The sequence below is a fragment of the Danio rerio genome, chromosome 8 (genome assembly GCF_049306965.1).
Source record: "Danio rerio strain Tuebingen ecotype United States chromosome 8, GRCz12tu, whole genome shotgun sequence".
Lineage (NCBI taxonomy): Eukaryota > Metazoa > Chordata > Actinopteri > Cypriniformes > Danionidae > Danio > Danio rerio.
In genome coordinates, this window is record NC_133183.1 from 58,255,077 (window position 1) to 58,270,000 (window position 14,924).

A 14,924-nucleotide genomic window follows, 5' to 3' on the forward strand; every position below is an offset into this window, starting at 1 on the left:
GCGGACTCATAGTTAGGGATTTGAACAAATCCTTAACTGTAAGTAATAAACTTTGACATGCAACCTGTTCATGCAACTCATAGGGCCCTAATATACACCCGGCGCAGTGTGGAGCAAGACGCGACGCAATTGTCTTTTGGTAGTTTCAGCTTGGCGCAAGAGTCGTTTTGAGGCGTTGCGCTACGCTGTTTAAACAGCAAATGCATTAGCACTCATATGTGCGCCCATAGGCGTTCTGGTCTAAAAAGGAAGGCGTTCTGAGGCGCACTGCTGGCGCGTTGCTATTTTGAGAAACTAAAATAGATTTTTCATTAGACCAAAACTAACCCGGTCTAAACTCCGGCGCAGAGTTGCGCCTCGCTTACGCACTGCTTAATACGCACAAGAGAGCAATAGGCAAATATCTTTACATATGAAAAAATTTTAATATTAAGGATATATATAAGATATAATAAGAATAGATATAGGATACAAATATAAAGTATTAAAATATTACAAAACATATTATTTTCCAGCCTACATAAATATGAAAAATCACTGCTTTTATGTCTTCTTCATCTTGGAAGGCCTTTTCTGTTCATTCATTACCATTTTTTTTTTCTTATAATGTTATTATTATTATTATTATTATTATTTATTATATCCATATTTATATTTGTTTTATTAAAACAAGCTTAGATTTGCCCACTTGTCAGTTTTTAGACTATATGGGGCACAGCATGTGTTTTAGGATATAACTCAGGTTTTTGAGCACACTTCGTTATTATTGTTCATTTATTCGTTTGCTGGAAATTAGAACTGAATTTAGAAATAGTTTTGAAACAAATATTTGCACTTAACAAACGCAATTAATTATTTATAGACTAATTGATGTCTGTGCGTAAAGGTTTCCCTATCCAAGAGCGAATGTGAAAGTAGATCCATTATCTCTCTTTCTCACGCAGTAGATGCTCTGTTTAACAGTTTTCTGTTAAAAAACTGTTAACTGTTTGCAAGTGAAATGCTCAGATTTTCCACTTAGACTTACTTTACGTCCTGTAAATAGTGAATGCGCTCTTGGCGCGACGCAGCTGACTCTTAAAGGGAATGGGAGATGATACTCTGATTGGTTTATTCTCAAAACACACCTATAACTCATTAAGAAAATAAACTCAACCCTTTTAGACCATGCGCCACAGCGCAAAGCGGATTTTCCCGTCCTTAAATTAGCAAAAATGTGTTCTGACACACCCTGAAAGCGTTTGCGTCCTGCGTTTTGCGCTCTGCGCAAGGACCATCAAAATAGATGCCATATTTTGCAGTTTTGCCTTATTGCATTTCTAAGCAAATAGACTTTATGATGTTTGCTTCACGGTTTATAGATCAAGAAAAAATTCCATTAACATTAATGGTGAGACTTGATAGAAGCAAACATCTAACAACAATCCAGATAACCTGCAATGCTATAGCAAATAAGCAGAACAGTTTACCAACCACATATTGGTTATCTAACATTGATGACAACCAAGAACACTGTAGTATCATGGCACCAACTTTTGCCAAGCTTGCAGTAATTACCTTTTCTCAAAGTAAGAGTTCACCCCAAAATAATTACTCATCCTCTTGCTGTTCCTAACACCTGATGCCTCATTTGCACTATCAGCGACTTTGTAGGTGCCTGTCGCTCTGGGTGGCGACCTGCTGCAAAGGTCTTTGTAGGTCTACAGCATGGAGAATACAACCGGCCTGTGAGCGAGCTGAGAGAGGATCAACTGGTGCTCCTATTGGCTGTCGCTCAAGAAAGTCACTCTTTTATTGCATAAAGATGAAGGATTCTCAACTTTGTTGCATGGCTCGACATGCCCACCTGGTCGCCGACAGTCACTGTCACTCACATAGATGGAGGTCGCCAGAAGTCGCTCGCTCTCCATTGAAATGAATGGTCGCTTGTCACTTTGCTGCTGCGAGTCACTCATAGTGTGAATGAGGCTTGAGACCTTTATTTACCTTCAAAATACAAATGTACATATTTTAAGTGAATTCCAAGAGATATCCTTAGAGTAGCATTCTTAAAAATCTAAAAACATAGCGTATGCTTTCAGTGGTTTGATTGGAATATTATTAAAGTACCAGAATACTTTTGTGGGCTCATAAAACAAAAATAACGTCAGTTTCTTCTCCTCAGTGTCAGTATAGGGCGCACATTTAAAAGAGGGCTGTGCTCTCAATATGCTGACGTGTACTTGAGATTAAGGGTGCCCAAACTTTTTCATATGAAGGGCCAAAAGCCAAACTTGATTGAAGGTCAAAGGTAAATATACTAAGCTTTATTAAAGTTGCCATTGGTGATTTCCTAGAAAATTAGAACTAAAAAAACATTGTTTTATATTAACTAATGTAGTATATTTGAAATTTTATAATACACTTATTACAGTAAAAAACTATTTATAACAGAATGGAGTTATGCTAGTCAAGCTGCATCTGTTTTTTGCCCTGATTTGCTTGCCAATGTCTTCTGCATTGTCCTTTATCTGTTGAGTGATTACCAATAATTCTATAAAAAAAAAACAAAATCTTTTACATTATTTAATTAAAACATTTATTTTCAGTTTGCCATTTTGTAGCTCAGTAATAAAACAAAACAAACAAACAAAAAAGTAACATTAAATTATGAACCCTGGCAATAGTTTGGACATCTCTGCCTGAGATACAAACACCTGAGAATATCACATGTGGGCATCCACGGTATACATTAGTGCAAAGTGCGCAATATACTGACACTGAGGAAAAGAAACTGCTGAATAAAGTCGTTATTTTTGTTTTATGTGCGCACAAAAGTATTTTCGTAGCTTGATAATATTTCGATTGAACCGTTGACGACACATGCACTCTTTTGAGGATGTTTATTTGGTATCTTTTTGAGTTTGAGTCTATGGAAAATCAGAGAGCTCTTGGATTTCTTCTAAAATATCATAATTTGTGTTCCGAAGATGAACGAAGGTCTCAGGGGATTGGAACGACAAGAGTAAATAATCATTGATTGTCATTTTTGGGATCACTTCAAAAAAAACTACAAATTTAGATATATTTCCTTCGGCTTAGTCCCTTTATTTATCAGGGGTCACCAGAGAATGAACCGCTAACTTATCCAGCATATGTTTTACGCTGCGGATGCCCTTGCAGCTGCAACCAAGTACTGGGAAACACCCATACACACTCATTCACACATATACATACACATACACGGCCACTTTAGTTTATTCAATTCACCCTTAGCTCATGTGTTTGGACTGTGGGGGAATCTGGAGCACCCGGAGGAAACCCATGTGGAGAACATGCAAACTCTACACAGATATGCAAACTGGCCCAGCTTGGACTCGAACCAGCAACCTTCTTGCTGTGAGGCAACAGTGCTAACCACTGAGCCACCGTGTCGCCCAGATATCTGAATTGTTTCCTTCTAAAATATTTTTGGTCGTATTATTTTTAGCGCTAGGTTTTCTAACCTCGGTTTCACACAAGTTTTCCTTAGCGTACAATAAAGGTCAGGTGGAATCAGACCCCTCTTTGAGTTCTCCCAATCTACCATAGAGCTCTGTGAACACACTCAACGAGATAGAGAGCGTCCTTTGGGACACAAGCGGTACATGCTTGGCTCCTTCACAACAATCCCCTGATTAGCTCATTTAGAAACAATTTACCCTAACAAATAGCAGACATCATCAGGATCTCCCCATCTTACTTTCAGCAGAAAAAGGCAGAGTCAGGTCAATATCAGAGCGAGCCGGCTTCGGGCTTCATTGTAGTAGGTTATTTGCCTGCTGTAGATGCTATCAGCGACTCTTCGCAGCGAAATTGGCCCACTAGGTCTGACCATTGAAAGACCCCATTCGGATTGTAACGCTTCATGTACAGTCCTTGTTACAGAGGAAAAAAGAACCGAGATGATGAAGTAATTTAAAGTCCCTCTGGACCAAGGAATGAAAATAAACAAAATGGGGGGTAGAAAAGACTTGGGAGGATTGGGAGGGGAGGCGATGTCTTGGCGTTTTACCATTCTCTATGAACCATGATGTGCCAAGTCTGGAAAATGGGTTCGTACAGAAGCGCACACACACATTTGTTCGCAAAATAAACTGGAACATGAAAAGGGGCCTGCATCTTGATTCTGAGCACTTGATGACGAGCGATTTTCCCAAAGCAATTAGCCCTGAAAGTCAACTTTGCAGTGACCGCAGGAGTCTAAGCCACCCAACAAAGGAGGCACTGTCCGGCGAACTCCTGACACTGCCGCTCTGCGCTGTTTGTTTATCAGCACATTAAATTGATGTTCTCCTGCCTATTCTGGCTGATCTGACATCACAAACAAGTTAGTCATAGAGAGCCGGCGATGGAAGCTGAACCGCGATGACAAGCTAGCACATCACATACAAATCAGGAGTATCAAAATAAGGTGCAATTATAAGTAATATTTATTTTAAGTACATTTTAGTGTGGCTCATTGGTTAGCACTGTCGCCTCACAGCAAGAAGGTCTCTGGTTCGAGTCCCAGCTGAGTCAGTTGGCCTTTCTGTGTGGAGTTCTTCCCATGTTGGCGTTGGTTTCCTCTAGGTGCTCCGGGTTTCCCCCACAGTCCAAAGACATGCACTATAGGTTAATTGTATAAACTAAATTGGCCATAATGTGTGAATGCAAGAGTGTATGGGTGTTTCCCAGTACTGGGTTGCAGCTGGAAGGGCATCCACTGCGTAAAACATATGCTGGATAAGTTGGCGGTTCATTCCGCAGTGGCGACCCCTGATTAATCAACGGACTAAGCAGAAGAATAATGAATGAATGAAAATATTAACATGATTTTTGTCACAATGCTCAATTTTATTATGATTCTTTGGGATGTTGAGTTTGCTGTTCTGCAAGTTGTCTGAGAAGAACAGCCAAACTAATGTCCTTACTATGTAAAACAAAGCCTTGTAAGGTAGTATAATATAAAATATTTAGGAAGAGCTGAATTTTTGGTCATTTCAGGTAGAGTAGGTGTATTTAGGAGCATCATTTAAGAAACTGAATGAAAAAAAACAATGATTTATATTTTAGTTGACCCAAAAATATAAATGCTGTCATCGTTTACTCGCTCTAAAGTTGTTTTACACCTGAATGAGTTTCGGTTTTCTGTTAAACACATTATTTTGAAGAATGTTGCTAATCCAACAGTTGATTGAGCAGATGACATTTTCCTGCTATCAATAGTTAGTGCTTGTCAACAACAGCAGCACAAAGAGTGTCAAATATTGACATAATTAAAACCTTTGGGGGTAGCACGGTGACTCAGTGGTTAGCACTGTTGGCTCACAGCAAGAAGGTCGCTAGTTTGAGTCCCGGCTGGACCAGTTGAAGTTTCTTTTTGGAGTTTGCATGTTCTCCCCATGTTGGCATGGGCCAATTTAGTTAATCCAATGTCTTTGGACTGTGGGGGTAAACCGGAGCACCCAAAGAAAACCCACGCCAATACTGGGAGAACATGCAAACTCCACACAGAAATACCAACTGACCCAGTACTTGAACCATCGACCTTCTTACAGTGAGGCGACAGAGCTTACCACTTTCCGTGCCACACTATTTGGTTTATTTATTTATTTTCTTTTCAGCTTAGTCCCTTTATTATTTTGGGGTCGCCACAGCTGAATGAACCGCCAACTTATTCAGCACATGTTTTACGCAACTGATGCCCTTCCAGTTGCAACCCATAACTGGGAAACACACACACTCCTTCACGCACACTCATACACTGCGGTCAACTTTAGCATACCCAATTCACCTGTACCGCATGTCTTTGGACTTGTGGGGGAAACTGAAGCACCCGAAGGAAACCCACGCAAACATGGGGAGAACATGCAAACTCCACACAGAAATGCCAATTGGCTCAGCCAAGGCTTAAACCAGCGACCTTTTTGTTATGAGGCAAATGTGCTATTTGATGTAAATTTATGTTGAGTTACAGAAGGCCTACATTGAGACTAGAGGCACTGAAACTTGATGCTACAGTTTCTTTTTTATTAATTTTATTTCTAATATTTGAATCGTCCATAATCAAAACTCATCATATCACACACTCCTAACTGCAAAGCTTTCTGCCATAGCCTCTTAAGTGGAGTCTGTCTCCAAATATTTTGAAATGTGGGGCAGCACGGGGGCTCAGTGGTTAGCACTGTCACCTCAATGCGCTGGTTCGAGACCTGGCTGGGTCAGTTGGCATTTCTGTGTGGAGTTTGTATGTTCTCCCCATGTTGGCGTGGGTTTCTTCTGAGTGCTCCGGTTTCCCCCACAGTCCAAAGATAGTTGTAGTTTAGATAGGCTGTAGTTTATGTGTGTGAATGAGTGTGTATGGGTGTTTCCCAGTACTGGGTTGCAGCTGGAAAGGCATTCGCTTTGTAAAACATATGCTGGATAAGTTGCAGTTCATTTCCCTGTAGTGATCCCAAATGAATAAAGGGACTAAGCCGAATAAAAATGAACGAATGATTGATTATTATGGATGTCTTGTCTAAAATGGCAGCTTATATATATGGAATACATTAGATTTATACTTATGCAATTGGCACCAAATTGGTTTAATCACATCCAATGGCTTTTGAAATGTGTTTTCACACCAACTGAAATCTCTCACTGTTGTGTTTCTTCTTCACAGATGTAAATACTGTGACCGTTCATTCAGCATCTCCTCCAACCTCCAGCGACATGTTCGTAACATTCACAACAAGGAAAAGCCTTTCAAGTGCCACCTCTGCAATCGCTGCTTCGGTCAACAGACCAATCTGGACCGCCACTTAAAGAAACACGAACATGAGAATATTCCAGGTAACTTCCTTTAATTTCATTCTTTTTTTCCCCCTCATGTGATTAAGTTAATGCTAAAATACTAAGCTGTCTATCTGTTTATCACAGTGAGTCAACAGTCTGGGATCCTCTCGAATTTAGGAACAAATATCTCCTCCCCCAACTCGGAGTCTGACAATCATGCACTTTTGGATGAGAAGGAGGACTCGTATTTCTCAGAGATTAGGAACTTCATCTCCAATAGTGAGCTGAACCAGGCCTGTAGCTCCTCGGAGAAAAGGTACGAGCTTGCACTCGTGCACAAACACACACACATGCACTAAATATGTTTTGAAGCCATGGCAACAAGCCGGAGTTGGTTCTGAAGTTAAAGTCTGCCCTCTAGTGGAAGACTGTCCTACTTCTGCACCCAGCCTTTGCCTGTACTCGGGACATCTCAATGAGTCATTTCACCTTGTTGAGTTCTGTTCTGCATTAAGCGCAGCCAGATACACATCAGGGAGCACATTCCACCGCCTTATGAAAACACCAAACAAAAGCTCATTACTGCCAAACTCGCGAACCATCAGCAAGGCTTGACGGTGTGTGGCCAGGTTGACGTTACTTCAGAATTTGGTTTAGGTGCTGCAGAGTTTGATTCATCCAGACAAACGCGTACGAACAGATACATGCATGAATTCTTTCTCATACGCGTAATAGTCCTGATGCCTCTACCTCGTCGCTGGAAAGCTCTGGCGTGGGCCCTCGCACTACCATCTGGGATCAATAGTCCCGTCCTGACTCGTACAAGCAGGCCTGGCATTTTAATATCTGTAATTCAAATAAGTGCTCTGTTTCGTCTCCCTGCAAAATGGCCCTCACAGAAACACCCGCTTCACATGGACAGGCAGCTGCAGCGTTCCCCAATGCGCTCATGCGTCTCATTTCAGGACGATTGCCTGTTTCTCTTTCGCTTTCTGTCACTCTTTTGAAGCTCGTCTGCAGTCATTGGGGGTTTTCTGCTTTTAATTTCTGCTTCTGTCTTCTGGACGCTGTAGGAAGTCATACAACGTGTAATATCTCATTTGCTTCTTCTATAAAGAAAAGAGATTAGAAGCAAACTAAATGGAAGGTTTGGTTAAGCTTGTTCTATAGAGGAAATGTTTGGCGTGTGCAGACCCATACATTGAGTTACATTTGGTAGGGCTCAATCCTCGTGCACTAATCTTTTATTCTTAATAGCTTTGAAGGTATTAACAAAAGTCAAGTTTTAGTAACAACAAATAATAACTTGACTTCTGGTTGATCATTTGGTATCAGAAGTGGTTCATATGAAGGGCAAAGGCCTCTAGATTACGCTTATTTTACCAAAATAAATGATCATGACTTGATTTTAAATGATTTAATTAGGACACTAAGGTCTGGCTTTGCTTAGACAAAAGTCTTGTCGCTTAACAGCAGTAATGTCCAGTACAGAATATAAAGTGACTGTGAAGTGGAAAACGATTGACTATTGTGTCTGACTCCCATGAGCTTAGAGGACTGCATCCATACATCTCTGCAGTGACTCAAATCACTGATTAATAAAGTCATCTGGAATGGCAAAGAAAGCGTTCTTGCAGGACTCCCAGAGTTCATCAAGATTCTTAGAATTCATCTTCAATGCTTCCTCCTTTATCTTACCCCAGACATGCTCAATAATGTTCATATCTGGTGACTGGGCTGGCCAATCCTGGAGCTCCTTGATTTTTTTGCTTTCATTAACTTTGATGTGGAGGCTGAAGTAGAAGAAGGAGCGCTATCCTGCTGAACAATTTGCCCTCTCCTATGGTTTGTAATGTAATGGGCAGCACAAATGTCTTGACACCTCAGGCTGTTGATGTTGCCATCCACTATGCAGATCTCTTCCATACTGATTGTAACTCCAAACCATGATTTTTCCTTCACCAAACTTGACTGATTCTGTGTGAATCTTGGATTCATGCGGGTTCCAATAGGTCTTCTGCAGTATTTGTGATCTGAGTAGTTGGGATGCAGTCCAACAGATGATTCATCGGAAGAATCAACCTTCTGTCCTTTTCCAAATGATCAGCTAGAGATCTGGGATCTGGGACAAAACATTTTTCAGATAGTGTAGAAATGAGTACTTTCAAATAGAATGTGCTATGCAACAGCAAACAACTTCCCTGTACAAAGGATTATGGGGCACGATGTGTCTATTAGTTATACCCTTCGCAATCCTTCATTTTGAAGACCCCTTGAAGTGGGCAGTTTTGAGCATTATGGCAAGCATGAGTTCAATGTGCCCTTTGGAGGGTGATATGTGATATCTACAAAGTGGCATCGCCAAAATAGTCTTGAAATAGAAAATAAAATTCGATTAGTCGTTTTTGCAGATCTGTGTCAGTGATGGGCGTCAGAAGACAACTCAATGTTCCTGAGCAATAAATTAAGTGAATTATTTAGCTTTATTCATAGCCAGAATATCAACAACCTATTTGTTTTCAATGTATAAGCATATTTCAAAATAATAAATGTAGTACACTCAAAAAAAAAAAAAATTTTATATATATATATTTGCTGCTTCTTTATTTATTTTAAACTTTTTTTTAAATGCACTGCAAAAAATGCTTTTCTTGCTAAGATATTTTGTCTTGATTCTAGTCTAAATATCTAAAATTTCTTATATCAAGAAGCATTTTCTAGACAAGCAAAACATATTGTCTTGTTTTGAGAAATAATATGCCAATATTAAGTGAGTTTTTCCTCAAAACAAGTAAAATAATCTGCCAATGGTATAAGCAAATTAATTTTGTTTTTTCTTTTGACGTAAGATTATTTTGCTTACCCCATTGGCAGATTATTTTGCTTGTTTTAAGGAAAAAGTCACTTAATAATGCCATATTATTTCTCAAAACAAGACAATATGTTTTGCTTGTCTAGAAAATGCTTCTTAATTTAGGAATTTTTAGATATTTGGACTAGAAACAAGACAAAATATCTAAGTAAGAAAAGCATTTTTTGCAGTGTGAGCTGATGAACACAATTTTTAAGGGGTTTTTGGCACAACTTAATTGTTTTATGTTCAACTTACCAAAAACAATCAAGGTAACTTAATTGATTTGTGTTGGGACAACTTTAAGGGATTACATGAAACCTAGCATTTTTTGGTAGTGAAATTATGACATTTTCATTCATTCATTCATTCATTCATTCATTCATTCATTCATTCATTCATTCATTCATTTTCCTTCGGCTTAGTCTCTATTTCAGAGATTGCCAAAGCGGGATATACAGCCAACTATACCGTCGTAGGTTTTACTCAGCGGATGCCCTTCCAGCTGCAACCCAATACAGGGAAACAAAGTTAGACATTTTATGCTATCGGAATCAATTTTACAGCTATAGTTGCCTTTCACGCGGAATCTTTTTTGGATGTAAAATGCAAAGTAGTTGGATGGAAACATATTAAAAACTAAATATATACTCTTTCCTCTTTGAAATCAATGAAAAAGGACCACAGTGGAACACACAATTCAGTTGATCAGTAGATTTTTTTTTCTACTATTAAGAAATTTTAAGAGAAATATCTGAAACGTTCTTTAAAAGTTTCATTAAGAACATGTGTTTACTGAACTGTTTTTGTGCAGCTGAAAATGCAGACTCTCTTCTAAAAACGCTCAGTTGTGCGTCGTCAAGTGCTCAGTGCTTCACATAAAATGCATGCTCACCGCTTTGCTACACTGCTGGTATTAAAAAAACCTGGCACTTCCATTGACAACAATTCTATTGACTGTTTGAATAACAATTTTAAGAATACAACAGTCATTACAACTGCATTTTGGTAGTCTTATAAGCCTCAGCCTTAAGTTTTGAAAATGATTCTATCTCTGTGTAAACTGCAATAGTGAAATAACTGGCATGAAACTTATCGTGCACAGACTGATAGGTCAACTAATCTGCTCCTGCATCATTAACTGCATCATCAGTTTAAATGCTCCGTGTTGTTTTACGCTGTTTAAGCTGCGGCACACTTTCAAAGACCCTCCTCCACCCCAGCTCCACCTGTGTTTAAATCTGCTACAGGGCTTACATATATATTATGTTTGCAGCAGCACCATGTTATATTCTGTGTCTGTGTATATACTGGCACGAACAGCTCTTGGTACTTGCTCTGCCATAATAATCAAAGCAGCTGCAGCAGCAACATAGCAGGTCTCTACCACCAAGACCGAATACATCAACATTGCCATATTCATTACCCCTCTAAATTCCAAGAGTCTTCCTGACAGAAGTTAAATTTTTAGCAAACTATAGTGAAATGCACAGTATATGCGTATTGTATTTTACACGCAAGCCTTAGGCAACAAAAACAACAATGCTAGACTACAGGATCACATGTGTGCAGGCGTCTAGTGTTTCTTCACAAAGTGACATCACCACCTACTGGCCTGGCATACATAATACAGTGTTTTTTTTCATCATTCTCATTGATCAGTGTAAATAGGGATAGTTTTAAAACTCTGTTGGCTATACTCTAAGCATTTCCACACTCTCAAAGTTCTACAGAAGCTGTCACTTTGGTGGTAGCCAGATTGGTACTATAAAGCAGGGGTTCCCAAACTTTTCAGCCCATGACCCCCAAAATGACAATACCAGTGACTCGCGACCCCCAATATCCTTTGAGGTGGTTATAAATACAGAAACCTTGCATGCAATGGCGCACACACACCAATAGACCCAAGTCTATTCTATAGTAACTATAAGCTACTATAGTAACTATATAGTATGTAGTATCTATAAACAACAATTTTTTTTCTTCAGTAGGTTATGGATAAAATATGGTAATTCTTATGGTTTAATGAAAACGAATAATTTTTTGGAAATCAACAGGCGACTCCCCCCTTTATTGTCCCACGACCCCTCTGGGGGTCCCGACCCCCACTTTGAGAACCACTGCCATAACAGTTCATATCAGTACCTAAGAAGTATGTTAAATTTCATTACTTTTCCTTCTGCTTAGTATCTTATTTATCAGGGGTCGCCACAGCGGAATGAACCACCAACTTATCCAGCGTTTGCTTTACACAGCGGATGTCCTTCCAGCCGCAACCCGGTACTGGGAAACACCCATACATTGACACACATTCATACACTATGGCCAATTTAGTTCATCTATTTCACCTATAGCGCATGTTTTTGGATTGTGCGGGAAACCAGAGCACCCAGAGGAAACCCACTCTAACATTGGGAGCACATGCAAACTCCATAGAGAAACAACTGACCCAGGCTGTGAAGCGACAGTGCTAACCACTGAGCCACCGTGTCGGCCATTAGTAAAACGTTTAGATACTATTTTGGAGTTTTATAGTGCAAATAAGAAGCTTCTAGGTACAAAAAATGTGCCATTTGAAAAGGTTTTGTACTTTTAATTCTGAGAACTTTTCAATTTTACTACATGGTTGACATTGAAATGATGTACCCTTAGGTACTGTACTCTTCCTTTCTTTTCCTCAATGAATGGCAGTGGAAAAAGACACTTTGTTCCAGACATATAGAAAGAGGCATGATGGGGGTTTCCCCACAGCTGGGTAAATGGTGTTTGGAAGTGCGTGCGGCTGGTCTGACTACGTTTGACTGTCAGTCTATAGGGGGCTGCAGGTTTAGCCCTATCAGGGGACCCTCAGACTGAGACATTTATCTGTGTGTGTGCTGCATTGACAGACCCCCCCCCCTCCTTTCCTTCAAGCTAACGCAAACAGCGCTCTGACATGTTTAGACTGAGAGACAAAGTGCAGGTCTGTGGCAGGACCGCTGCTGTCTCCCACGTGGCATGGACTTTCTCTCAGGCCAGGGCAAATTTGATTATGGGATATTTAAGCATGATGGAAAATGGGAAACAAGCAGTTCTTCTTGTTCCCTTTTTTTATATTTTTGGTAAGTCTACACCTCAACCACCCACCTCACGACCCCCTCCCCCCGATGCCCTCGATGTCCGCCTGCCTTCATAGACGTTCATTTCAGAAGGAAAAGCGACTTTGGAGAGGTACGAGCAATGACATCATGAGCTGAAGCGTTTGGAAAAAGAGAGGTAGTGGAACGGCGCGGCGCTGATAGCTGCTTTGCAGAACAACCGTTTCTCTGGAACTCAGTGGCAATGAGACAAACCATGATGATTGCTCCTGACCTGTCGAGCTCGCTCTGTCTCGCCTCTACCAAATTAGCCAATTCATCATTGCCATGCGCGCGAAAGAAACGTCTGTCATTAATTGCGAAACGTGTGTGTTTGTCATTCGCCGATCTGTGTTTTGGAGTCTGGGCCAGGCAGGCGAATTACTGCTCGATCCGAAATGATGGATGGCAACCCGGAGACCAGCGCAACACTGATATTTGGCAGTCGGATTATGATGAGAGAATTACCGCAATGGACTCTTAGGGTGAAAATAGTCTGTTTTTTCATCTGAGATTTTGGGGAGGTGTAGTTAGGATGTCACAGATGTCTGAGCGCGTATTCTGTGACATTTACTGAGAGCATGAAAACTCACAGCCAGCAGCCATTAGAAATCTGGTGTCACTGTAACCCCGTGAAGACAAGCAATCAGTGTGAAACCCTGAAAAAAATGTTCAGTTTGAAAGTTAGAATGAACTTGAATTGGAAAACTCAAACTTTGAACGTGGAAAATAAATGCTGAAGTGCAAATAAATAATGTTAGACAAATAAATAACGTTAGGTGATGTCCTGTTTTTGCATAAAAGACCATTATTGGATATAAATGTCTTAAAAGCGACATATCAAAAGAATTAAAAGATTTTTTAATCTATTTTGAATTAAACCAGATTGATATACACCACCTGACAAAAGCCTTGTCGTCAATCTCAGTTGTAAGAGCAACAAATAATAACTTGACTTCTAGTTGATCATTTGGAAAAGTAGCAGAAGGTCAATTTTTCAGATGAATCATCTGTTGAACTGCATCCCAATCACCACAAATACTGCAGAAGACTTATCGGAACCCGCATGAACCAAAGGTTTACCCTAGAAATCAGTCAAGTTTGGTTAAGAAAAACTCATGGTTTGGAGTTACATTCAGTATTGGGTGTGCGAGAGATCTGCAAAGTGGATGGCAACATCAACAGCCTGACGTATTAAGACATTTGTGCTGCCCATTACATTACAAACCACAGGAGAGGGCAAATTCTTTAGCAGGATAGCGCTCCTTCTCATACTTCAGCCTCCACATCAAAGCTCCCGAATGCAAAGGTCAAGGTGCTCCAGGATTGGCCAGCCCAGTCACCAGACATGAACATTATTGAGCATATCTTGAGTAAGATGAAGGAGAAGGCACGAAGATGAATTATTATATTTTATTTTGGTCAAATAAGCATGATCTAGAGCAGTGGATCTCAAATGGATTGGCCATGGGACCCACATTTTTACATGGTCATCAAGCCGCGATGATTTTACATGGTCATCAAGTTTTAGGAACTATAATATAATTTTAGGAATTATAATTAATTTGCCTTTATTTGTTAACGTACACAAGTAGTGACAGATAAATCATAAGAAAATCACTAAGACCTACAAATAAACTATTTTTTATTGCTGTCATTTAACAAAATGTATCAAATTATAGAAATTTAACCAAGTAAAAATGACAAATACTGTTAACAGTGGTTAGGGTAAGGAAAGGTTCAGTAACCATTAACTAAACTGTTAATAAAACATTAACACTGATCCCGTTGAACAGAAAAAAACAGCAAATTACAGTAAATGGTTATAATAGTCATAACTATTTTTATAACAATCACCAGTTATTTGCTCTTCTGCTGTTGTGTGGGCTTTCTTGGCCTTTGCTACTGAGCTACACAGTAAGATGTGTGGAGTGCCTGTACTTGTTTTGAACATGAAGATTTTAGGCACTTTTGTGATGCCCTCAGCTCTTGAAGTCGTTTTTGAAAATGGTCCACAGGTTTGTCCTTGCAAGCGGGATGTTTGGTTTCTAAATGTCGTTTTAATTCAGAAGGCTTCATGCTCTTTTGTGAGAGCACCTAACAACATATGACAAACTGAGGTTTTAGGCCTCTGTTTTTTGTCATCTATATATGTAAATCCATACTTTACATACTCGGGG

General features: G+C 39.8%; 1 protein-coding gene across 50 annotated transcripts in view; it reads left to right on the forward strand.

The window, feature by feature from the left end:
- The window catches only part of prdm16 (PR domain containing 16), a 476,324-nt gene that overhangs the window by 424,265 nt on the left and 37,135 nt on the right, over positions 1-14,924 (forward strand). For all 50 annotated transcript variants that reach the window (XR_012384759.1, XM_021478491.3, XM_021478494.3 and 47 more), the window contains 2 exons: positions 6,665-6,834; positions 6,922-7,093. Coding sequence is in view for 49 of the 50 variants with exons in the window: in XM_021478491.3 (XP_021334166.1) it covers positions 6,665-6,834; positions 6,922-7,093 (342 nt within the window). In the remaining variant the exon portion in view is untranslated. The remainder of the gene's footprint in view (positions 1-6,664; positions 6,835-6,921; positions 7,094-14,924) is intronic.